The sequence below is a fragment of the Mytilus edulis genome, chromosome 1 (genome assembly GCF_963676685.1).
Source record: "Mytilus edulis chromosome 1, xbMytEdul2.2, whole genome shotgun sequence".
Taxonomy (NCBI): Eukaryota; Metazoa; Mollusca; class Bivalvia; order Mytilida; family Mytilidae; genus Mytilus; species Mytilus edulis.
The window spans coordinates 53,568,716-53,595,318 of record NC_092344.1 but is presented as its reverse complement, the minus strand read 5'-3'; the positions used below and the strand labels follow the sequence as shown (position 1 = coordinate 53,595,318).

At 34.6% G+C, this 26,603-nt stretch overlaps 1 protein-coding gene across 1 annotated transcript in view; it reads left to right on the top strand.

Moving 5' to 3' along the window:
* The window catches only part of LOC139484919 (kelch domain-containing protein 10-like), a 154,228-nt gene that overhangs the window by 114,373 nt on the left and 13,252 nt on the right, over nucleotides 1–26,603 (top strand). The window contains exons 7-9 of the mRNA XM_071268971.1: nucleotides 5,529–5,595; nucleotides 8,592–8,639; nucleotides 17,022–17,161. Of these exons, the coding sequence (XP_071125072.1) occupies nucleotides 5,529–5,595; nucleotides 8,592–8,639; nucleotides 17,022–17,161 (255 nt within the window). The remainder of the gene's footprint in view (nucleotides 1–5,528; nucleotides 5,596–8,591; nucleotides 8,640–17,021; nucleotides 17,162–26,603) is intronic.

The following is a 26,603-nucleotide window of genomic DNA, read 5'->3' as shown; positions in this document are numbered from 1 at the left end:
TCGGACAACCCGTTGTTGGGTTGCTGACCCTGAATTGTTAGTTTTAAGGAAATTTTGCTGTTTTTGGTCATTATCTTGAATATTATTATTGATAGAGATAAACTGTATACAACAATATAAATGTTCGGCAAAGTAAGATTTACAAATAAGTCAATATGACCGAAATGGTCAATTGACCACCTTAGGAGTTATTGTTCTTTATAGTCAATTTTTAACAATTTTCATAAAATTTGTAAATTTTTACTAACATTTTCCATTGAAACTAATTGGCCAAGTTCATTATAGATAGAGATAATTTTAAGCAGCAAGAATGTTCAGTAAAGTAAGATGTACAAACACATCACCATCACCAAAACACAATTTTGTCATAAATCCATCTGCTTCCTTTAATATTCACATAGACCAAGGTGAGCGACACAGGCTCTTTAGAGCCTCTAGTTTGAATAAATTTTTGGTTTTACAGTTCTGAGTTTTCGTCTTTATTTTTTTTTATTCTTTAAAAAAAGGGGTGATATTCCATTTTTAGCTCACCTGGCCGAAAGGCCAAGTGAGCTTTTCTCATCACTTGACGTCCTGCGTCCGTCGTCATCCGTCGTCGTCCATCGTCGTCGTCGTCGTCCGTCGTCGTCCTGCATTAACTTTTACAAAAATCTTCTCCTCTGAAACTACTGGGCCAAATTTAACCAAACTTGGCCACAATCATCATTGAGGTATCTAGTTTAAAAAATGTGTCCGGTGACCCGGCCAACCAACCAAGATGCCCCTGAAATGGTATTTTTAAGGAAATTTTGCTGTTTTTGGTTATTATCTTGAATATTATTATAGATAGAGATAAACTGAAAACAGCAAAAATGTTTAGCAAAGTAAGATCTACAAATAAGTCAACATGACCAAAATGGTCAGTTGACCACTTTAGGAGTTATTGCCCTTTATAGTCAATTTTTAACCATTTTTCGTAAATCTTAGTAATCTTTTAGAAAAATCTTCTCCTCTGAAACAAGTGGGTCAAATTTAACCAAACTTGGCCATAATCATCATTGGGGTATGTAGTTTAAAAAATGTGTCTGGTGCCCCGCAAAACCAAGATGGCTGCCATGGCTAAAAATAGAACATAGGGGTGAAATGCAGTTTTTGGCTTATAACTCAAAAACCAAAACATTAAGAGCAAATCTGACGGAGGTAAAATTGTTCTTCAGGTCAAGATCTAGCTGCCCTGAATATTTCAGATGAATCGGACATTCCGTTGTTGGGTTGCTGCCCCTGAAATGGTAATTTTATGGAAATTTTGCTGCTTTTATACGACCGCAAAAATTTTAATTTTTTGGTCGTATATTGCTCTCATGTTGGCGTCGTCGTCTGCGTCGTCGTCGTTGTCGTCCGAATACTTTTAGTTTTGGCACTCTAACTTTAGTAAAAGTGAATAGAAATCAATGAAATTTTAACACAAGGTTTATGACCACAAAAGGAAGGTTGGGATTGATTTTGGGAGTTTTTGTCCCAACATTTTAGGAATTAGGGGCCAAAAAGGGCCCAAATAAGCATTTTCTTGGTTTTCGCACTATAACTTTAGTTTAAGTGAATAGAAATCTATGAAATTTTGACACATGGTTTATGACCACAATAGGAAGGTTGGGATTGATTTTGGGAGTTTTGGTTCCAACAGTTTTGGAATTAAGGGCCAAAAAAGGGCCCAAATAAGCATTATTCTTGGTTTTCGCACAATAACTTTAGTATAAGTAAATAGAAATCAATGAAATTTTAACACAAGGTTTATGACCACAAAAGGAAGGTTGGGATTGATTTTTGGAGTTGAGGTCACAACAGTTTATGAATTAGGGGCTAAAAAGGGGCCCAAATAAGCATTATTTTTGGTTTTTGCACCATAACTTTAGTATAAGTAAATAGAAATCTATGAAATTTAAACACAAGGTTTATGACCATAAAAGGAAGGTTGGGTTTGATTTTTGGGAGTTTTGGTCCTAACAGTTTAGAAATAAGGGGCCCAAAGGGTCCAAAATTGAACTTTGTGTGATTTCATCAAAAATTGAATAATTGGGGTTCTTTGATATGCCGAATCTAACTATGTATGTAGATTCGTAATTTTTGGTCCCGTTTTCAAATTAGTCTACATTAAGGTCCAAAGGGTCCAAAATTAAACTTAGTTTGATTTTAACAAAAATTGAATCCTTGGGGTTCCTTGATATGCTGAATTTAAAAATGTACTTAGATTTTTAATTATTGGCCTAGTTTTCAAGTTGGTCCAAATGGGGGTCCAAAATTAAACTTTGTTTGATTTCATCAAAAATTGAAAAAATGGGTTCTTTGATATGCCAAATCTTACTGTGTATGTAGATTCTTAATTTTTGGTCCAGTTTTCAAATTGGTCTACATTAAGGTCCAAAGGGTCCAAAATTAAACTAAGTTTGATTTTAACAAAAATTAAATTCTTGGGCTTATTTGATATGCTTTATCTAAATATGTACTTTGATTTTTGATTATGGGCCCAGTTTTCAAGTTGGTCCAAATCAGGATTCCATATCAAGTATTGTGCAATAGCAAGAAATTTTCAATTGCACAGTATTGCACAATAGCAAGAAATATCTAATTGCACAATATTGTGCAATAGCAATTAATTTTCAGTTGGAGTTATCTTTGTTTGTATAGAATAGTAGTTGATAATATATGTTGGAAATTTGCCAGACATGACTATGATGTCATTTTCTATTTTTATTTGCCAATAACTTTATGTAAATAACTTCATTGGAAATTTGCCAATATAAAATGTTGCTGATGAAGTTTTTTTTTATTGTTTTATACAATAAACAATGTATATTCACCTTTACTACCAACCAATCTTTACCATTTAGTGATAACAAGCACTTTATTTTACATTTTAATATTTTATGATGTATTTAAAAGAGTAGTTATTGTTGCAAACTCCATTAGAAATTTGAATTGATATCAGTTTTGGAAAAAGGGAAACAGGGATGTGAAAAAAAGGGGGGGGCGGTTTAAATTTTTCTCATTTCAGATTTCATAAATAAAAAGAAAATTTCTTCAAACATTTTTTTAAGAGGATTAATATTCAACAGCATAGTGAATTGCTCAAAGCCAAAAAAAAACCTTTTAAGTTCATTAGACCACATTCATTCTGTGTCAGAAACCTATGCTTTGTCAACTATTTAATTTTAGATTTAAAAAGTTTGAAGAAGAAATCTTTAATTGATTTGTAAAATCTTGACATTTGTTTTGTGTAAAAAAAAAACCATGTAATGTCAAAAATTTGATCACAATCCAAATTCAGAGCTGTATCACGCTTGAATGTTTTGTCCATACTTGCCCCAACTGTTCAACCTCTGCGGTCGTATAAAGCTGTGCCCTGCGGAGCACCTGGTTGGATATTATCTTGAATATTATTATAGATAGAGATAAACTGTAAACAGCAATAATGTTCAGCAAAGTAAGATCTACAAATAAGTTAACATGACTAAAATGGTCAGTTGACCACTTTAGGAGTTATTGCCCTTTATAGTCTATTTTTAACCATTTTTCGTAAATCTTGGTAATCTTTTAGAAAAATCTTCTTCTCTGAAACTACTGGGCCAAATTTAACCAAACTTGGCCATAATCATCATTGGGGTATATAGTTTATAAAATGTGTCCGGTGACCCGGCCAATCAACCAAGATGGCCACCATGGCTTAAAAGAGAACATAGGGGTAAAATGCAGTTTTTGACTTATAACTCAAAAACCAAAGCATTTAGAGCAAATCTGACTGAGGTAAAATTGTTTTGCAGGTCAAGATTTATCTGCTGTGAAATTTTTGATGCATCGGCCAACCTGTTGTTGGGTTGATGACTCTGAATTGTTAGTTATAAGGAAATTTTGCTGTTTTTGGTTATTATTTTGAATATTATTATAGATAGAGATAAACTGTAAACAGCAATAATGTACAGCAAAGTAAGAACTAAAAATAAGTCACTATGACCAAAATATTCAATTGACCCCCTAAGGAGTTATTGTCCTTCATAGTCAATTTTTAACAATTTCTTAAAATTTGAAGATTTACAATAACATTTTCCACAGAAAGTACTGTTATAGATAGAGATAATTGTAAGCAGCAAGAATGTTTAGTAAAGTAAGATCTACAAACACATCACCATCACCAAAACACAATTTTGTCATGAATCCATCTGTGTCCATTGTTTAATATTCACATAGACCAAGGTGAGCGACACAGGCTCTTTAGAGCCTCTAGTTCTGATAATAATTCAAATATGCTTTCAGCAGGTCTCACAAAATTTTGGATAGTTTGACATCAGATCCCTTTCTATTTTTATAAATGTTAGATTTAATGTTTCGGAGTTATGGGGTTTCATTCATTAAAAAGGGGAGATTTTTCCGTTTTTGGACAATAACTAAAAAATGTTTTCAGCAGTTCTAATTAAACTTTGGCGAATCGAATTGTGTATATCTATCGATGTACGTTCCCTTTCAATTTTTTAAAATTTCTGATATGACATTGAGAAGTTGTTAAACTGTATTCTTTGAATACGCGACGGACATATTATTAAACTGTATTCTTTGAATACGCGACGGACATATTATTAAAATGTATTCTTTGAATACGCGATGGACATATTATTAGACTGTATTCTTTGAATACGCGACGGACATATTATTAGACTGTATTCTTTGAATACGTGACGGACATATCATGCGCTCAGACGCAGCTGTTCATTGTGTTTTGTCTGTTTTCTAATACTGTATGCAATAGGTCTACTATATTAGATAGTGTCCTTTTTTGGCCCAACTTCTTAGGGTTGTACATCTGCAGTCGTATACAGCTGCACTCTGCGAAGCAATTTATTACAAATTGTGATTAGAATGGAGGGTTGTCTCACTGGCACGCATACCGCATCTTCTTACATCTATAAACCTCATTTTTATGGTTCATGGTAATATGTTCATTTGTAAAAAAATTTTGTTATGTTTTGATATAAATAATTTAATTATTTACAAACGATACACCAGGATAATAGTATGAAATTCAAAACAGTGTAGCTGTGGCCATTGATTGACTCATTAAAATCATTCATTGACTGGGACAATTTAGGTGAACGTTTGTATGTAACGACCAATGCTCACTATGTACTTTTTAAAGACACTTAAACTATGGGGTCACCAAAGGTTCTCAACACCTAAATAAAGTAATTCGAAAAATTAATCAGAAATAACACGATATTTTGATTTATATCAATTATATAAATCAAAACACAAAGGTTATTCCTGATTAATTTTTCGAATTATTTTATAATTAAAGGCGTTAAGAAACCTCTGTTGACCCCACAGTTTAAATGTCTATCGTAGGTACGTCATGAACAGTGGTTGTTACAGACAAACGTTCACGTAAATTGTCCCAGTCAATGGATGATTTTGATGGGTCAATCAATGGCCACAGCTACACTGTTTTGAATTTCATACTAAATACATTAATTTTCTTTTATATTTATGTTTTATTTTTCAAGATCCCAGCTTTTGAAGTACAATCTGGAATATGGCAGGAAACACAAACAAAACCTGATAAAGTGCATGGTATGTTAAATGAAAAGATAGACAAATATTAAAATTATAGTGAGTCAGCAAATCTTCACTGGCAACACAGAAAAAACACTGAAATAGGTCAATATACAATACAATTAAAACATCCATTTTCTCATAGGAAAGTTGTGTCTTAAAATCATTCATCAGACCTTAAAATTTTTAGCTCACCTGGCCCGAAGGGCCAAGTGAGCTTTTCCCATCACTTTGCGTCCGGCGTCCGGCGTCGTCCGGCGTCGTTAACTTTTACAAAAATCTTCTCCTCTGAAACTACTGGGACAAATTAATCCAAACTTGGCCACAATCATCATTGGGGTATCTAGTTTAAAAAATGTGTGATGGACCCAGCAAACCAACCAAGATGTCCGCCATGGCTAAAAATAGAACATAGGGGTAAAATGCAGTTTTTGGCTTATAACTCAAAAACCAAAGCATTTAGAGCAATCTGACATGTGGTAAAATTGTTCATCAGGTCAAGATCTATCTGCCCTGAAATTTTCAGATGAATCGAACAACCCGTTGTTGAGTTACTGCCCCTGAATTGATAATTTTAAGGAAATTTTGCTGTTTTTGGTTATTATCTTGAATGTTATTATACATAAAGATAAACTGTAAACAGCAATAATGTTCAGCAAAGTAAGATCTACAAATAAGTCAACATCACCAAAATGGTCAGTTGACCACTTTAGGAGTTATTGCCCTTTATAGTCAATTTTTAACCATTTTTCGTAAATCTTAGTAATCTTTTAGAAAAATCTTCTTCTCTGAAACTACTGGGCCAAATTTAACCAAACTTGGCCATAATCATCATTGAGGTATCTAGTTTAAAAAATGTGTCTGGTGACCCAGTCAACCAACCAAGATGGCCGCCATGGCTAAAAATAGAACATAGGGGTAAAATTCAGTTTTTGGCTTATAACTCAAAAACCAAAGCATTTAGAGCAAATTTGACAGTGACCAAGTAACAGTTAAATTGTTCATCAGGTCAAGATCTATCTGCCCCGAAATTTTCAGATGAATCAGACATTCCGTTGTTGGGTTACTGCCCCTGAAATGGTAATTTTAAGGAAATTTTGCTGTTTTTGGTTATTATCTTGAATATTATTATAGATAGAGATAAACTGTAAACAGCAATAATGTTCAGCAAAGTAAGATCTACAAATAAGTCAAATGACCAAAATGGTCAGTTGACCACTTTAGGAGTTATTGCCCTTTATAGTCAATTTTTAACCATTTTTCGTAAATCTTAGTAATCTTTTAGAAAAATCTTCTCCTCTGAAACTACTGGGACAAATTAATCCAAACTTGGCCACAATTATCATTGGGGTATCTAGTTTTAAAAATGTGTGATGGACCCGGCAAACCAACCAAGATGTCCGCCATGGCTAAAAATAGAACATAGGGGTAAAATGCAGTTTTTGGCTTATAACTCAAAAACCAAAGCATTTACAGCAATCTGACAGTGGTAAATTTGTTCATCAGGTCAAGATCTATCTGCCCTGAAATTTTCAGATGAATCGAACAACCCGTTGTTGGGTTGCTGCCCCTGAATTGATAATTTTAAGGAAATTTTTCTGTTTTTGGTTATTATCTTGAATGTTATTATACATAAAGATAAACTGTAAACAGCAATAATGTTCAGCAAAGTAAGATCTACAAATAAGTCAACATTACCAAAATGGTCAATTGACCACTTTAGGAGTTATTGCCCTTTATAGTCAATTTTTAACCATTTTTCGTAAATCTTAGTAATCTTTTAGAAAAATCTTCTCCTCTGAAACTACTGGGACAAATTAATCCAAACTTGGCCACAATCATCATTGGGGTATCTAGTTTTAAAAATGTGTGATGGACCCGGCAAACCAACCAAGATGTCCGCCATGGCTAAAAATAGAACATAGGGGTAAAATGCAGTTTTTGGCTTGTAACTCAAAAACCAAAGCATTTAGAGCAATCTGACATGTGGTAAAATTGTTCATCAGGTCAAGATCTATCTGCCCTGAAATTTTCAGATTAATCGGACATTCCGTTGTTGGGTTACTGCCCCTGAAATGGTAATTTTAACGAAATTTTGCTGTTTTTTTTGTTATTATCTTGAATATTATTATAGATAGAGATAAACTGTAAACAGCAATAATGTACAGCAAAGTAAGAACTAAAAATAAGTCACTATGACCAAAATAGTCAATTGACCCACTAAGGAGTCATTGTCCTTCATAGTCAATTTTTAACAATTTTCTTAAAATTTGAAGATTTTCAATAACATTTTCCTAAGAAAGTACTGTTATAGATAGAGATAATTGTAAGCAGCAAGAATGTTTAGTAGAGTTAGATCTACAAACACATCACCATCACCAAAACACAATTTTGTCATGAATCCATCTGTGTCCATTGTTTAGTATTCACATAGACTAAGGTGAGCGACACAGGCTCTTTAGAGCCTCTAGTTTATTGTTATATAAAAAGGGAGTTGAAATTAAGATACCATAGTGTTATTTAAACTCATACATTGAAAATGAACTGAAAACGCCATGATTTAAAAAACAAAGAGACATACATAAACAATAGTACACAAAACACAACATATAAAACTAAAGACGAACCCCTACAAAAATTGGGGGTGATCTCAGGTGCTCCGGAAGTAAAGCGAATCCTGCTCCACATGTGGCAACTGTCTGGTCAGAGTAAACAGTTATTTCATAGTGCATTTCTTTAAGACAATAAATGAGAATAAAAAAAGCTCATCAGCGCTTTCTCAAGAATATTTTTACAGTGTGTTGCAATACTTTTTTAATGATCAGTAAAGCAGCTGAGACATTTCAGTGTGTGTAATCCAATTTTTTTACCCGTGCTTTCAAATTTTGAAAAATCAATTACATGCGCATCCTTATGTAAGGCACATGGACTATTACACTGATGAAATAGCTTGTAATTTATAAACTGTAACAAAATTTATAGTAATTAAAATACATACTTTTTATTGCATTTAGGATATCCTAGAACTAGAAAGTGTCACAGTTGTTCATTGTTTAGAAATGGTAAGTTAAATAAATACATAGTTTGTAAGCTAGTAAAAAGGTGTATTTTCAGAAAAATGGCATTGTCTTTCAAAATAACTTTCTTAAACTATCCATGATTTGTACCAAACTTGGAAAGAAGCTTGTATATGACCAAAAGCTAGTATTTAGAACGAAATTTAGTCAAAATTTTGTTCCTGTTTTTCCATATTTTACTAAGAATTGGACCTAGTTTTTCTTCCAGTTAGCATTACATACAGTCTGCAGTTCAAGTTTTTAAAACATTAATAGAATGATTCATAAACTATCCTGTATTTTTACTTGACTTGGACAGAAGCTTCTAACAATCAAAAGATACTATCGAGAGAACTATTTTTATACAACCGCAAAAAATTTTGCGGTCGTATATTGGTATCACGTCGTCGTCCGAAGACTGATGGTTTCCGGATAATAACTTTAGAATAAGCAAATAGATAACAAAATTTTTTTAAACAATGTTTATAACAACAAAAGGAAGGTTGTGATTGATTTTGGGGGTTATGGTCCATAAGGTTTCGGAATTAGGGGCCAAAAAGGGCCCAAAATATACATTTATCTAGTTTCAGGACAATAAGTTGTGTATAAGTATTTCGATTACTCTGAAATTGTTCCACTATGTTCATACCAATAAGTAGAAGGTTTGGATTAATTTTAAGGGTTATGGGGCTAACAGTATAGGAATTAAAGGCCAAAGAGGGGCCAAAAACAAGCATTTTTATACGACCGCCAAAATTTAAAAATATTTGGTCGTATAATGGTATCACGTGGTCGCCGTCTGTGTCAGCGTCGTCCGAAGACAGATTGTTGCCGGATAATAACTTTTGAATAGGTAAAAAGAAATCAATAAAATTTTAACACAATGCTTATAACCACAAAAAAAAGCTTGGGATTGATTTTGGGGGTTATGATCCCAAAGGTTTAGGAATTAGGGGCCCAAAGGGGCCAAAAACAGCATTTATCAAGTTTCAGGACAAAAAGTTGTGTATAAGTTTTTCAATTGTTCTGAAATTGTACCACAATGTTTAATACCACAAGTAGAAGGTTTGGAGACATTTTAAGGAATTATTGGGCAAACTGTCTAGGAATAAGGGGCCAAAAAATAAGCATTTTTCTAGTTTACAGACAATAACTTGTGTTTACGTGTATGGATCTCTATAAATTTTTACAAGAAGGTCCAATTCCACTAAAGGAAGGTTGGAATTGATTTTTGGGGTTATGGTCCCAATTGTTTAGGAATGAGGGGCCAAAAGGGTCCCAAAATAATAATTTCTATACAACCGCAAAAATTTTTAATTTTTGGTCGTATATTGGTATCATGATGGCGTCGTCGTCGTCATCGTCGTCCGAAGACATTTGGTTTTCGCACTCTTACTCTTACTGTAAAAGTACATAGAAATCTATGAAATTTTGACACAAGGTTTATGACCATAAAAGGAAGGTTGGGATTGATTTTTGGTGTTTTGGTCCCAACAGTTTAGGAATTAGGGGCCAAAAAAGGCCCAAATAAGCATTTTTCTTGGTTTTCGCACAATAGTTTTAGAATAAGTTAACAGAAATCTACGAAATTTTAACACAAAGTTTATGACCACAAAATGAAGGTTGGGATTGATTTTTGGAGTTTTTGTCCCAACAGTTTAGGAATTAGGGGCCCAAATAAGCATTATTCTTGGTTTTCGCACCATAACTTTAGTATAAGTAAATAGAAATCTATGAAATTTAAACACAAGGTTTATGACCATAAAAGGGAGGTTGGGTTTGATTTTGGGAGTTTTTGTCCCAACAGTTTAGGAATAAGGGGCCCAAAGGGTCCAAAATCGAACTTTGTTTGATTTCATCAAAAATTGAATAATTGGGGTTCTTTGATATGCCAAATCTAACTGTGTATGTAGATTCTTAATTTTTGGTCCCGTTTTCAAATTGGACTACATTAAAGTCCAAAGGGTCCAAAATTAAACTAAGTTTGATTTTAACAAAAATTGAATTCTTGGGCTTTTTTGATATACTGTATCTAAACATGTACTGTACTTAGATTTTAGATTATGGGCCCAGTTTTCAAGTTGGTCCAAATCAGGATCCAAAATTATTATATTAAGTATTGTGCAATAGCAAGAAATTTTCAATTGCACAGTATTCAGCAGTAGCAAGAAATCTTCAATTGCACAGTATTGTGCAATAGCAAGAAATTTTCAATTGCACAGTATTCAGCAATAGCAAGAAATCTTCAATTGCACAGTATTGTGCAATAGCAAGAAATTTCCAATTGGAGTTATCTTTCTTTGTCCAGAATAGTAGTTGAATCAACTTAAATCATTGTTTTATACAATATACAATGTATATTCACTTTTACTACCAACTGATAAATTAAAACAATCTTTACCATTCAGTGATAACAAGTACTTTATTTTACATTTTAATATTTTATGATGTATTTAAATTAGTAGTTATTGTTGCAAATTCCATTAGAAATTTGAATTGAGATCAGTTTTGGAAAAAGGGAAAGGGGGATGTGAGAAAAATGGCAAAAAACAAATTTTAAGTTTATTAGACCACATTCATTCTGTGTCAGAAACCTATGCTGTGTCAACTATTTAATCACAATCCAAATTTAGAGCTGAATCCAGCTTGAATGTTGTGTCCATACTTGCCCCAACCGTTCAGGGTTCAACCTCTGCGGTCGTATAAAGCTGCGCCCTGCGGAGCATCTGGTTTATGTTATGTTCCCAATTTCTTAATTGGTCTACATTGAGGTCCAAAGGTTCAAAAATTAAACCTTGTTCTATTTCATCTAAAACTGAATTAGTGTTGCTTTATGATACACTGAATCTCATAGAGCATTTAGATTTTAGAAAGTTTGCTATAGCTTGATATAGCAATAAACTTTCTAAAGGCATCGGCCTCTTACTGGAAGTGACAGACTATCTTACTTTAGGATGTGTGTCCCATTTCAAGATAATGAAGTATGTGTGTTTGAAAACTAAATCTTGGCTTTTTAGCTCACCTGGCCCTAAGGGCCAAGTGAGCTTTTCTCATCACTTGGCGTCCGGCGTCCGTCGTCCGTCGTCGTCATCGTCCGTCGTTAACTTTTACAAAAATCTTCTCCTCTGAAACTACTGGGCTAATTTCAACCAAACTTGGTTACAATCATCATTGGGGTATCTAGTTTAAAAATTGTGTCCGGTGACCCGGCCAACCAACCAAGATGGCCGCCATGGCTAAAAATAGAACATAGGGGTAAAATGCAGTTTTTGGCTTATAACTGAAAAACCAAAGCATTCAGAGCAAATCTGACATGGGGTAAAACTGTTTATCAGGTCAAGATCTATCTGCCCTGAAATTTTCAGACAAATCTGACAACCCGTTGTTGGGTTGCTGCCCCTGAATTGGTAATTTTAAGGAAATTTTGCTGTTTTTGGTTATTATCTTGTATATTATTATAAAAAGAAATAAACTGTAAACAGCCATTATGTTCAGCAAAGTAAGATTTACAAATTAGTCAACATGACCGAAATGGTCAGTTGATCTCTTTAGGAGTTATTGCCCTTTATAGTCTATTTTTACCATTTTTCGTAAATCTTAGTAATCTTTTACAAAAATCTTCTCCTCTGAAACTACTGGGCCAAATTAATCCAAACTTATCCACAATCATCTTTGGGGTATATAGTTTAAAAAATGTGTCCGATGACCTGGCCATTCAACCAAGATGGCCGCCATGGCTAAAAATAGAACATAGGGGTAAAATGCAGATTTGGCTTATAACTCAAAAACCAAAGCGTTTAGAGCAAATCTGACATGGGGTTAAACTATTTATCAGGTCAAGATCTATCTGCCCCGAAATTTTCAGATGAATCGGACAACCGGTTGTTGGGTTGCTGCCCCTGAATTGGTAATTTTTAAGGAAATTTTGCTGTTTATATGCCCCACCTACGATAGTAGAGGGGCATTATGTTTTCTGGTCTGTGCGTCCGTCCGTCCGTCCGTCTGTCTGTCCGCTCGTTCGTCCGTCCGTCTGTCCCGCTTCAGGTTAAAGTTTTTGGTCAAGGTAGTTTTTGATGAAGTTTAAGTCCAATCGACTTCAAACTTAGTACACATGTCCCCTATGATATGATCTTTCTAATTTTAATGCCAAATTAGAGTTTTTACCCCAATTTCACGGTCCACTGAACATGGAAAATGATAGTGCGAGTGGGGCATTCGTGTACTGAGGACACATTCTTGTTGGTTATTGTCTTGAATATTATTTTAGATAGAGATAAACTGTAAACAGCAATAATGTTCAGCAAAGTAAGATTTACAAATAAGTCAACATGAACGAAATGGTTAATTGACCCCCTAAGGAGTTATTGTCCTTTATAGTCAATTTTCAACAATTTTTATAAAATTTGTAAATTTTTCCTTACATTTTCCACTGAAACTACTGGGCCAAGTTCATTATAGATAGAGATAATTGTAAGCAGCAAGGATGTTCAGTAAAGTAAGATGTACAAACACATCACCATCACCAAAATACAATTTTGTCATGAATCCATCTCCTTCCTTTGTTTAATAGTCACATAGACCAAGGTGAGCGACACAGGCTCTTTAGAGCCTCTAGTTAATTTTTAGCTTTTCTATTTTGATTAGCTTACAGCTCGACTTAAAATGTACTATATGTTCATCGATAATTCAAATGATTTAACTTCATTTTGAAATGGCTATCACAAACACTACTGCGCGGATCTGTACTGTGCGGAAAGTAAAATCAATACACACACGAGACAGCAGTTTCTACGTTATGCTTTTATCGGTTTTCTCCAGACCCGAGTCAGAGCCATATATGTGTGCCTCTAAACGGGAGTACTATAATCCCGGTTGCAAGGGTTTCTTACCTTTCTCCTGTTGAAGATCAAATAAATACCGTGGTTAAAATATTTCATGATTGAACATTTTTCGACGCTTACTACGATTTTTAAAAATGTTTATTAAAGACCCGAGTGTATCGAAAGTAACTTGATACCGCATCTCATCTCGGCTCACAACAAACTCGGACTATAATAAACTCTGCCCCTTCACGCATTCAGCATCAGAAAATATGACTATAACAAAATTCGTAATTATACTACTTGCTATTAAGACTCCCAAACAAAATTTTTGCTCAGTTCATATTATTTTTCTTCTTTAGGTCTATTTAGGGGTATTTTGAGGGGCCAACAGAAGGGAGGAATTTACTACAGAACCCTACGGGATTTATTTTTTTAAATTTTCAAATGACTATAAATTGAAAACAGTAAGTGATAGGCACACATGATTTTCAGTAACGATCACAGGACAATCAAATAAAATATAGGTTGGGTCCATAGGGTCACCCCACCCAACCCATTCTATTTGAGAACTTGTAAACAGTAATGATCCCCACCCCTAAACCATATATATTCTTGTATAGGGCAACAAATCAAATTAAATGAAATATAGTGGGAGTCCCTCTGGGTCAGCCCCACCCCTTCCTGTTTGAGAACTTGTAAACGGTCGAGATCCCCACCCCTAAACCATATATATTCTTGTATTGGACAACAAAACAAATCAAATGAAATATAGTAGGATTCCCTCTTGGTCAGCCCCACACCCTCCTGTTTGAAAACTTGTAAACGGTCGAGATCCCCACTCCTAAACCATTTATATATTTTGTATGGGACAATAAAACGAATAAAATGAAATATAGGTGGAGTCCCTTGGTGTCACCCTAGCCCACTTTGTTTTGAGAACTTGTAAACAGTCATGATCACCACCCGAAACCATATATATTCTTGTACAGGACACTAAAACAAATCAAATGGAATAAAAGGCGAGTCCCCTTGAGTCACTCCCACCCCCATTATGTTTGAAAACTTGTAAACGGTCGAAATCCCCACCATTAAATTAATTAAACCATATTTACTCTTGTATGGGACAATAAAACGAATACAATGAAATATAGGGGGAATCCCCGGGTGTCACCCTACCCTACCCTGTTTTAAGAACTTGTAAACAGTCAAGATCCCCACCCCTAAACCATATATAGTCTTGTACGGGACAATAAAACAAATCAAATGAAATAAAATGTGAGTCCCCTGGAGTCACTCCCACCCCCTTCCTGTTTGAGAACTTGTAAACGGTTGAGATCCCCACCCTAAACCATATATATTTTTGTATGGGACACTAAAATAAATCAAATGAAATATAGAGGAAGCCCCCCTTCTTTTGAAAACTTGTAAACGGTCTAGATCCCCACACCTAAACCATATATATTCTTGTATGTGGCAACAAAACAAATCAAATGAAATATAGTGGGATTCCCTCTTGGTCAGCCCTATCCCCTCCTGTTTGAAAACTTGTAAACGGTCAAGATCCCCACTCCTAAACCATGTATATTTTTGTATGGTACAATAAAACGAATAAAATGAAAAGGTGGAGTCCCTTGGTGTCACTCCACCCCATCCTGTTTTAAGAACTTGTAAACAGTCAAGATCCCCAGCCCTAAACCATAAATATTCTTGTACGGGACAATAAAACAAATCAAAAGAAATAATAGGCGAGTCCCCTGGGGTCACTCTCACGACCTTCCTGTTTGAGAACTTGTAAACGGTTGAGATCCCCAACCAAAACCATTTACTAGTATATTTTTGTATGGGACAATAAAATAAATCAAATTAAATATAGAGGAAGTCCCCAGGGTTCACACAACCCCCTTCTTTTAAAAACTTGTGAAAGGTCTAGATCCCCACCCCTAAATCATATATATTCTTGTATGGGGCAACAAAACAAATCAAATGAAATATAGAAGAATTCCCTCTTGGTCAGCCCCAACCCCTCATGTTTGAAAACTTGGAAACGGTCGAGATCCCCACTCCTTAACAATATATATTTTTGTATGGGACAATAAAACAAATAAAATGAAATATAGGTGGAGTCCCTTGGTGTCACCCCAACCCATCATGTTTTGAGAACTAATGTCAACAGCCAAGATCCCCACCCGAAATCATATATATTCTTGTACAGGACACCAAAACAAATCAAATGAAATAAAAGGTGAGTCCCCTGGAGTCACTCCCATCCCCTTCCTGTTTGAAAACTTGTAAACGGTCAAAATTCCCACCCCTAAACCATATATATATCCTTGTATGGGACAATAAAACGAATGAAATGAAATATAGGGGGAGTCCCCGGGTGTCATCCCATCCCATCCTGTTTTAAGAACTTGTAAACAGTCAAGATTCCCACCCCTAAACCATATATATTCATGTACGGGACAATCAAACAAATCAAATGAAATAATAGGCGAGTCCCCTGGGGGTCACTCCCACCATCTTCCTGTTTTAGAACTTGTAAACGGTTGAGATCCCCACCCTAAACCATATATATTATTGTATGGGGCAACAAAATAATCAAATGAAATATAGTGGGATTCCCTCTTAGTCCAGATCCCAAACCCTAAATCATGAATATTCCTGTTCGTGATTTGAAGAAGATTTGAATAACATACAGGGGTGATCCCTAGGCGTCACGTATGCATATCACTTTACTAGACCAAACCAATTTGTACTGGACTTTGTTCAATGTCAAGCGACCGTGGGAATGACTAATTACGGGAGCTTTATTTTTTGAGACTTTAACAGCATCCTGTTACAATAATATCTTGTATTAAGAAAAAATAATTTAGGAAGGAAAAAAAATTAACCACGCACTTTACACATTTACAACCTATTTGAAATATTACAATCTACCGTTGCAAACTTTCCACAGGTGCTATCCAGCACTTTGATTTATTTTGGGCCCTGTTTTCAAATAAGTCCTAATTGAGGTTTGAAGGGTTCAAAATAAAACTTTGTCTGGTTTCAACTAAACTAGATTTTTGGTGTTTTTCTATATGCTGAATCAAACGTTGTTGTTAGATTTTGGATATCTAGGTAATGAAATGTCCCCTTTTAAAATTTTAAGATCTTAAACCATCTTAAACCACATTTATTTTGTAACAAAAAATATGTAAGGTACCAGGCTTATAATTTGATACACCAGACGTTCATTTCGTCTAAATAAGACTCATCAGTGACACTCAAATCAAAATAGTTTGAAAGAATCTATATTAATATGTCAAAATCTGTATCACAATTAAAATTCAAATGTATCAAGCTTAAATATTGTGTCCAAACTTGTCCCAATTTTTCAGGGTTTACATTCTGTGGCCGTTTCAGATTGTGCACGGCGAAGCATTTGATTTTAAAAGAGTTATGACCCTTAGGAATATTAAATTTACGGAAAATGGTCACATTAGTGATTTCACATTTTTTTAAGGCTAAATGGGGTGTTAGGTTTCTTTTGTGATCTTGAATAAATCTTGAATACATTTTATAGAAGCCTATGTATGTGGTGGACTTGACGGAGAAGATATAATGGATGATATATGGAAGTTAAATTTAACTACTTATGAATGGACAAAGTTACCAACAAGTTTACACCTTCCAGTCTACTTCCATTCAGCGGATATCACACCAGTAATTATTTAGATTAGTTGTATCTCTATGCTGCCTACAAAACAGTTGGATGCCTGCATCTCCATCCATGCATGCAATCAAAACCTTATGCTGATGCTTAATAACTATATGTATCCGATTACCACTCCTTTTAAGAAACCAAAAAAATGTTGTTTTTAGGTAAACATTATCTAGAATGTTTTTGCCCATATACATTTCAAGCAATATTTTATTGAAACTTATACTAAGATAATGTAAATTCAAAGTGATGAGTACTTGTCAAGAACTCGTAATTATTGAAAAATCAAATTATCATTAGTGAAACTAGCTTTCAGTTCTAAAAATAGTCATTAAAGGTGATATGAAGATATTTATGATTAAGAATATGCCTGCCATCCATTGTTAAAACACTCCAATTGTTAACTTTTAATTCCAAATGCAAAATGAGGTCATGACTCACCTATGATCATATGATTAAGAATATGCCTGCCATCCATTGTTAAAATACTCCAATTGTTAACTTTTAATTCCAAATGCAAAATGAGGTCGTGACTAACCTATGATCATAAACTTTTAACATAGTGAGTTCAGATCATACCGGCCAAAATTTACTACAAATATCGAATATAAATTGTAAATTATTGTTTCTAGTGATTTCTAGAGTGACACTTGTTTGCAAAAAAACCCCAAAAAAAACAGTTGGCATTTAATATAATCTATTTGCGTATTAGAGATAAAGGGAAAGGAACAAAGCGTGTTGATCTGAAGTCATCAGATAAAAGGGTTAACGGTCAAAGTTAATACAATACATGATTTTTTTTAGTCCCCTACTGCCCAAGTCTAGGGGGACTTAAGGTTTGCATTCTGTCTGTCCCGCAAATTAGTTTTCCACATTTTTTTTCGTCATGTTTGAAGATATTGATTTGGTATTTTGTGTATTGTTTTATCATGACAAGTTACAGATCAAGTTCGAATTTTGTTTTGATCTTATGATTGTGTTAAGGTCATTTGACTTAGACAATTCTCTAAAACAGGCAGTCTGTGAGTAAAGCACTGCAATACATAGTCCCCATCAAGTACAAAATTTCATTGTACAGGAACAAAATGCTAACTTGATCTATAACGTGTAATGGTGTAAACTATATAGCAAATATCAAGGCAATATCTTCAAGATCTTCAAGATTGACAACGAAAAGTGTTAAAATCTGATTCTAGGACCATCATTCTGCATAAAATCATCAGACCAGAACAAAATTCGAACTTGATCTGTAACTCGTCAAAGCTAAAAAACAATTTTTAAATTAGTATCTTTAAATCATGACATATAAAAAAAGGAAAACTGATTATTTGAGTGAATTTTCAGTCCAAGGACCATAATTCTGCATAAAAGCATAAGACTTGAACAAAATTCAATTTGAACTTTAACTTGTCACGATAAAACCATATTCCAATTATCAAATCAATATCTTCAAGAATGACTAAAAAGTGCAGAAAACTGATTATTATAGTTAATTGATTTAGGACCATTACTCTGCTCAAAATCATCAGAAAGGTACAATTTTCAAATTGATCTTTAACTTGTCATGGTACAATTTATATAACAATACACCAAATACTGAATCAATATATTCAAGCATGACAAAAAAGTTGAAAACTGATTTGCCTGACTGACAGATGCTCAGACAGATGGATGGAGTGCAAGCCTAAAGTCCATTTCGACTTCGTCTGTAGGAGACTAAAAATTAGTTGGGATATGGCAACATGAAAATGGAACATGTTCGCACATTGTACACTTTAGCTTATATTTGGGTTAAATTATTCTGTTTTCCCACAGAAATAAGATTTGGTCTTCTTTGAATGTACACTACAAACCAGTAACAGTCTGAAATGGCCTATATCCATACTCGACTGTACTGATTTGTACTTGACCCTTATCTTTGACGTTGAAAATAGTCGTATTACTCGACCAGTATGAAACAGCCTTAACCTCTTCTCGACCTGTATTCGACCAATTTTGTCAGTCTTAACCATATTCGACCAAAGGTCTGAACAATACTCGACCTGTCTGAACCATACTTGACCAAATAACCTCTCTTATTATTTTTTATGCCCCACCTACGATAGAAGAGGGGCATTATGTTTTCTGGTCTGTGCTTCCGTTCGTCCGTGCGTCCATTCGTCCGTCTGTGCGTCGTACCGTTTGCTTCAGGTTAAAGTTTTTGGTCAAGGTAGTTTTTGAAGAAGTTGAAGTCTAATCAACTTGAAACTTAGTACACATGTTCCCTATGATATGATCTTTCTAATTTTAATTCCAAATTAAAGTTTTGACTCTAATTTCACGGTCCACTGAACATAGAAAATGATAGTGCGAGTGGGGCATCCGTGTACTTGGGACACATTCTTGTTTATTTTAACTGTTTTAGATAAATTTCTATTTAACTGACATGCCAGCAATAATACATCCTGCTTGGGGCAAACTCATCAAACAGTTCAAACCTGGTCTGAGAGTAATAGATTTTAAATAACATTCATTCAAAATTGCAAAATCCTGTATAACTTAAATCGCCAGGCCTTTTGAATTCGATTGATAAGTAATACACGAGTTTAGGTTTTTTTTTTACCTGTAAAACACGTTAGTACTGATATAATTGAAACTTATTAAGTGTTTCTTGTATGCCAATGTCTTTAATTTCGAGAAAAAATATTTGAATTTATATGTAAAAAAATCATATAAATTACTGCAACGTTTGAACAGATTTCATTTTTGTAGAGACTGTGACTTTTGTCGCAGAAGCTCGACATAGGGATAGTGATCCGGCGGCGTTAGCTAGCTTCTCAAAAACTTTATATTTTAGAAGTTAGAAGACCTTGATGCTTCATACTTTGTATATGGACGCCTATATGTTAGGAAGTTTCCGTTAGTCTCATATCCAATGTCCTAGACCTCATTTTCATGGTTCAGTGACTATTTGAAAATAATTTTTTTTTAGATTTTTGGTAATGTTAAATTCTATCTTATAAGGAATAGGATAAATATTTGTTATGAGCGTACCTTGTAAGTCCTCATGTCCTTCAGACAGTTTTCACTTGACCTCGAACTCATTTCATGGATTAGTTAGCAAGGTTAAGTTTTTGTTGTCAAGGTTCCATATAACGAAGGGAAGGCTTGGATTCAGTTTGGGGTATATATCTCTGAACATTAAGAAATAAGGGGCCAAAAAGAAGCATTTTTAGCTCACCTGGCCTAAAAGGCCAAGTGAGCTTTTCTCATCACTTGGCGTCCGGCGTCGTCCGTCGTCGTCGTTAACTTTTACAAAAATCTTCTCCTGAAACTACTGGGCCAAATTAAACCAAACTTGGCCACAATCATCTTTGGGTATCTAGTTAAAAAAATGTGTCCGGTGCCCTGGCCAACCATCCAAGATGGCCGCCATGGCTAAAAATAGAACATAGGGGTAAAATGCAGTTTTTGGCTTATAACTCAAAAACCAAGGGGTGCATTGAAACCAGGTCATGTGCACACCCATGAAGACATGATCCATGCACATTTTACATAATCAAAACTGTATGAAATTTGTAGGTTTTTACCTGGCCTTTCAAAAAAATCTTGTTTCAGGGTACGGTTTCCTGCTCCGAAAAGAGCTACAGTGGCTGCAAATAAGTTTTCAATTTTCACTGCCAAAAAAACAGGATGTTTACAGTGTTGTCTCCCCTCAAAACATGTAAAGTTAATATAATTTTTAAAATTATTTCAATCATTCAATCATTTCCCTCCATGGTTATTTTTAGGTGGGGAATAACCCCTAGTTTTTTATACGAAACAGTTTATAGCACCCTTAAGGCAAAACTTTATATGCGATATATTAAAATTTCTTAGCTTTTCTGAATCTGTACACTATACCGATTAAAATGATGTCTGACTTTAAGGATTGTGACCACGAATAGTGAAAATACTGCTCTTTTTAGCTCACCTGGCTCGAAGGGCCAAGTGAGCTTTTCCCATCACTTTGCGTCCGTCGTCCGTCGTCGTCGTCCGTCGTCGTTAACTTTTACAAAAATCTTCTCCTCTGAAACTACTGGGCCAAATTACACCAAACTTGGCCACAATCATCATTGGGGTAACTAGTTTAAAAAATGTGTGGCGTGACCCGGCCAACCAACCAAGATGGCCGCCATGGCTAAAAATAGAACATAGGGGTAAAATGCAGTTTTTTGGTTATAACTCAAAAACCAAAGCATTTAGAGCAAATCTGACATGGGGTAAAATTGTTTATCAGGTCAAGATCTATCTGCCCTGAAATTTTCAGATGAATCGGACAACCCGTTGTTGGGTTGCTGCCCCTGAATTGATAATTTTAAGGAAATTTTTCTGTTTTTGGTTATTATCTTGAATATTATTATAGATAGAGATAAACTGTAAACAGCAATAATGTTCAGCAAAGTAAGATCTACAAATAAGTCGACATGACCAAAATGGTCAGTTGACCACTTTAGGAGTTATTGCCCTTTTTAGTCCATTTTTAACCATTTTTCGTAAATCTTAGTTATCTTTTACAAAAATCTTCTCCTCTGAAACTACTGGGACAAATTAATCCAAACTTGGCCACAATCATCATTGGAGTATCTAGTTTAAAAAATGTGTGGCGTGACCCGACCAACCAAGATGGCCGCCATGGCTAAAAATAGAACATAGGGGTAAAATGCAGTTTTTGGCTTATAACTCAAAAACCAAAGCATTTAGAGCAAATCTGTCGGGGTAAAATTGTTCATCAGGTCAAGATCTATCTGCCCTGAAATTTTCAGATGAATCAAACAACCCGTTGTTGGGTTGCTGCCCTTGAATTGATAATTTTAAGGAAATTTTGCTGTTTTTGGTTATTATCTTGAATATTATTATAGATAGAGATAAACTGTAAACAGCAATAATGTTCAGCAAAGTAAGATCTACAAATAAGTCAACATGACCAAAATGGTCAGTTGACCGCTTTAGGAGTTATTGCCCTTTATAGTCTATTTTTAACCATTTTTCGTAAATCTTAGTAATCTTTTAGAAAAATCTTCTTCTCTGAAACTACTGGGCCAAATTTAACCAAACTTGGCCATAATCATCATTGGGGTATATAGTTTAAAAAATGTGTCCGGTGACCCGGCCAACCAACCAAGATGGCCGCCATGGCTAAAAATAGAACATAGGGGTAAAATGCAGTTTTTGGCTTATAACTCAAAAACCAAAGCATTAAGAGCAAATCTGACAGGAAGTAAAATTGTTGATCAGGTGAAGATCTATCTGCCCTGGAATTTTCAGATGAATCGGATAATCGGTTGTTAGGTTGCTGCCCCTGAATTGGTAATTTTGAGGAAATTTTGCTGTTTTTTTTTGTTATCTTGAATATTATTATAGATAGAGATAACCTGTAAACAGCAATAATGTACAGCAAAGTAAGAACTAAAAATAAGTCACTATGACCAAAATAGTCAATTGACCCCGTAAGGAGTTATTGCCCTTCATAGTCAATTTTTAACAATTTTCTTAAAATTTGAAGATTTTCAATAACATTTTCCACAGAAAGTACTGTTATAGGTAGAGATAATTGTAAGAAGCAAGAATGATTAGTAAAGTAAGATCTACAAACACATCACCATCACCAAAACACAATTTTGTCATGAATCCATCTGTGTCCATTGTTTAATATTCACATAGACCAAGGTGAGCGACACAGGCTCTTTAGAGCCTCTAGTTTCATGTCGCGTAGTACTGGCATATTGGCCAGTGGCAAACAGTTTAACCAGCAAACTCCAAACATTTCCTGTATCTCATTTTCATCAGTTTTACAAAGAAAATAAATCATAAAATAGGGTTTCTTTTGAATAAATAGAATAAAAACTATGAAATAAGCATGAATAAAGTTACTTTAAATATATTTTGTCCCTAGTGTTATGTGAACTAAGTTATAGCTGAGTTGAGAAAAATATGGAAATAGTGTTTTTCTTAGGAATGGCACTTGTACCTTTATGACTTTAAAAAGTACCAAATATATATTATAATGAATTAAAATTTATGTCACACTGATCAGAAATACAGGTCAAAGTAGAAATAATCTACACTTTGCATGTGCAACTTTTGGTTCCAAATATATGAGAGATTGAATAAAATATCATGAGCACAAAAAGTTGAAAAAACTTCAATATTCGCGCGAGTCTGGTTTTCTTATTTCTGGTTGCTATGTACAAATCTGTAATATTTGCATTAAATATACCAAACAGAAGCTTTTAAATTAAAGTATACGTGCCGTACAATATTTTTCAGAATTGTTTTACTCCATTCGCATACACATTTCTATGCGAAAACATCACTATAATATATATTTGTGCAATCAACAGTTTTTTTCTATGACGTCACATTTTGAGGGACCATGCATAAGTGACCCTTAGTGGTGGACTGATTAATAAAGATACTTGTATAAAACTAGATATCACTGGAATCAGAATGTTCTCTAGTTTATAATGAAATAAAAATAATGTGTACTTTTAATATATAAAAAATATTCCATCCAATGAACATGGGGGAAAAAAGGTCTAATTTGAACATAAAAAACTTGAAACCAGGTCATGTGCACACCCATGAAGACATGATCCATGCACATTTTACATAATCAAAACTGTATGAAATTTGTAGGTTTTTACCTGGCCTTTCAAAAAAATCTTGTTTCAGGGTACGGTTTCCTGCTCCGAAAAGAACTACAGTGGCTGCAAATAAGTTTTCAATTTTCACTGCCAAAAAAACAGGATGTTTACAGTGTTGTCTCCCCTCATAACATGTAAAGTTAATATAATTTTTAAAATTATTTCAATCATTCAACCTGTTTTAATTCAAAGCTAATTAACTAATTTTTACAATCAAAGACAAAAAACATGATACTTTTTCACCAATTTAGTAAATAAACAGGGGTTTCCCTCCATGGTTATTTTTAGTCGGGGGAATAACCCCTAGTTTTTAGCTCACCTGACCTGAAAGGTCAAGTGAGCTTTTCTCATCACTTGGCGTCCGTCGTCCGTCGTCCTGCGTCCGTCGTCTGTCGTCCGTCGTCCGTAAACTTTTACAAAAATCTTCTCCTCTGAAACTACTGGGCCAAATTCTACCAAACTTGGCCACAATCATCCTTGGGGTATCTAGTTTAAAAAATGTGTGGCGTGACCGTCATACCAACCAAGATGGCCGCCATGGCTAAAAATAGAACATAGGGGTAAAATGCAGTTTTTGGCTAATAACTCAAAAACCAAAGCATTTAGAGCAAATCTGACAAGAGTAAAATGGTTGATCAGGTCAAGATCTATCTGCCTTGAAATTTTCAGACGAATAGGACAACCTGTTGTTGGGTTGCTGCCTGTGAAATGGTTAATTTAAGGAAATTTTGCAGTTTTTGGTTATTATCTTGAATACTATTATAGATAGAGATAAACTGTAAACAGCAATAATGTTCAGCAAAGTAAGACCTACAAATAAGTCAACATGACCAAAATTGTCAGTTGACCCCTTAAGGAGTTATTGCCCTTTATAGTCAATTTTTAACAACTTTTCGTCATTTTTTGTAACTTTTCTAAAAATCTTCTTCTCCAAAACTACTTTGCCAAATTTAACCAAACTTGGCCACAATTATCATTGTGGTTTATAGTTTAAAAAATGTGTCCGATGACCCAGCCTGCCAAACAAAATGACCGACATGGCTAAAATTAGAACATAGTGGTAAAATGCAGTTTTTGCTTTATATCTTTGAAACTAAGACATTTAGGGCAAATCTTTCAAGATTTAAATGTCCATCAGAATAAGATATATCCCCTCACAAATTTTGAGTTGAATCGGACAACCTGTTGTTGGGTTGCTGCCCTAAAATTGGTGATTTTAAGGAAATTTTGCAGTTTTTGGTTATTATCTTGAATACTATTATAGATAGAGATAAACTGTAAACAGCAATAATGTTCACCAAAGTAAGATCTACAAATAAGTCAGCATGATCAAAATTGTTAGAGGACCCCTTAAGGAGTTATTGCCCTTTATAGTCAATATTGAACAACTTTTCGTCATTTTTAGCTCACCTGGCCCGAAGGGCCAAGTGAGCTTTTCTCATCACTTGGCGTCCGGCGTCCGTCGTCCGTCGTCGTCGTCCGTCGTTAACTTTTACAAAAATCTTCTCCTCTGAAACTACTGGACCAAATTAAACCAAACTTGGCCATAATCATCATTGGGGTATCTAGTTTAAAAATTGTGTCCGGTGACCCGGCCAACCAACCAAGATGGCCGCCATGGCTAAAAATAGAACATAGGGGTAAAATGCAGTTTTTTGGTTATAACTCAAAAACCAAAGCATTTAGAGCAAATCTGACATGGGGTAAAATTGTTTATCAGGTCAAGATCTATCTGCCCTGAAATTTTCAGATGAATCGGACAACCCGTTGTTGGGTTGCTGCCCCTGAATTGATAATTTTAAGGAAATTTTTCTGTTTTTGGTTATTATCTTGAATATTATTATAGATAGAGATAAACTGTAAACAGCAATAATGTTCAGCAAAGTAAGATCTACAAATAAGTCGACATGACCAAAATGGTCAGTTGACCACTTTAGGAGTTATTGCCCTTTTTAGTCCATTTTTAACCATTTTTCGTAAATCTTAGTTATCTTTTACAAAAATCTTCTCCTCTGAAACTACTGGGACAAATTAATCCAAACTTGGCCACAATCATCATTGGAGTATCTAGTTTAAAAAATGTGTGGCGTGACCCGACCAACCAAGATGGCCGCCATGGCTAAAAATAGAACATAGGGGTAAAATGCAGTTTTTGGCTTATAACTCAAAAACCAAAGCATTTAGAGCAAATCTGTCGGGGTAAAATTGTTCATCAGGTCAAGATCTATCTGCCCTGAAATTTTCAGATGAATCAAACAACCCGTTGTTGGGTTGCTGCCCTTGAATTGATAATTTTAAGGAAATTTTGCTGTTTTTGGTTATTATCTTGAATATTATTATAGATAGAGATAAACTGTAAACAGCAATAATGTTCAGCAAAGTAAGATCTACAAATAAGTCAACATGACCAAAATGGTCAGTTGACCGCTTTAGGAGTTATTGCCCTTTATAGTCTATTTTTAACCATTTTTCGTAAATCTTAGTAATCTTTTAGAAAAATCTTCTTCTCTGAAACTACTGGGCCAAATTTAACCAAACTTGGCCATAATCATCATTGGGGTATATAGTTTAAAAAATGTGTCCGGTGACCCGGCCAACCAACCAAGATGGCCGCCATGGCTAAAAATAGAACATAGGGGTAAAATGCAGTTTTTGGCTTATAACTCAAAAACCAAAGCATTAAGAGCAAATCTGACAGGAAGTAAAATTGTTGATCAGGTGAAGATCTATCTGCCCTGGAATTTTCAGATGAATCGGATAATCGGTTGTTAGGTTGCTG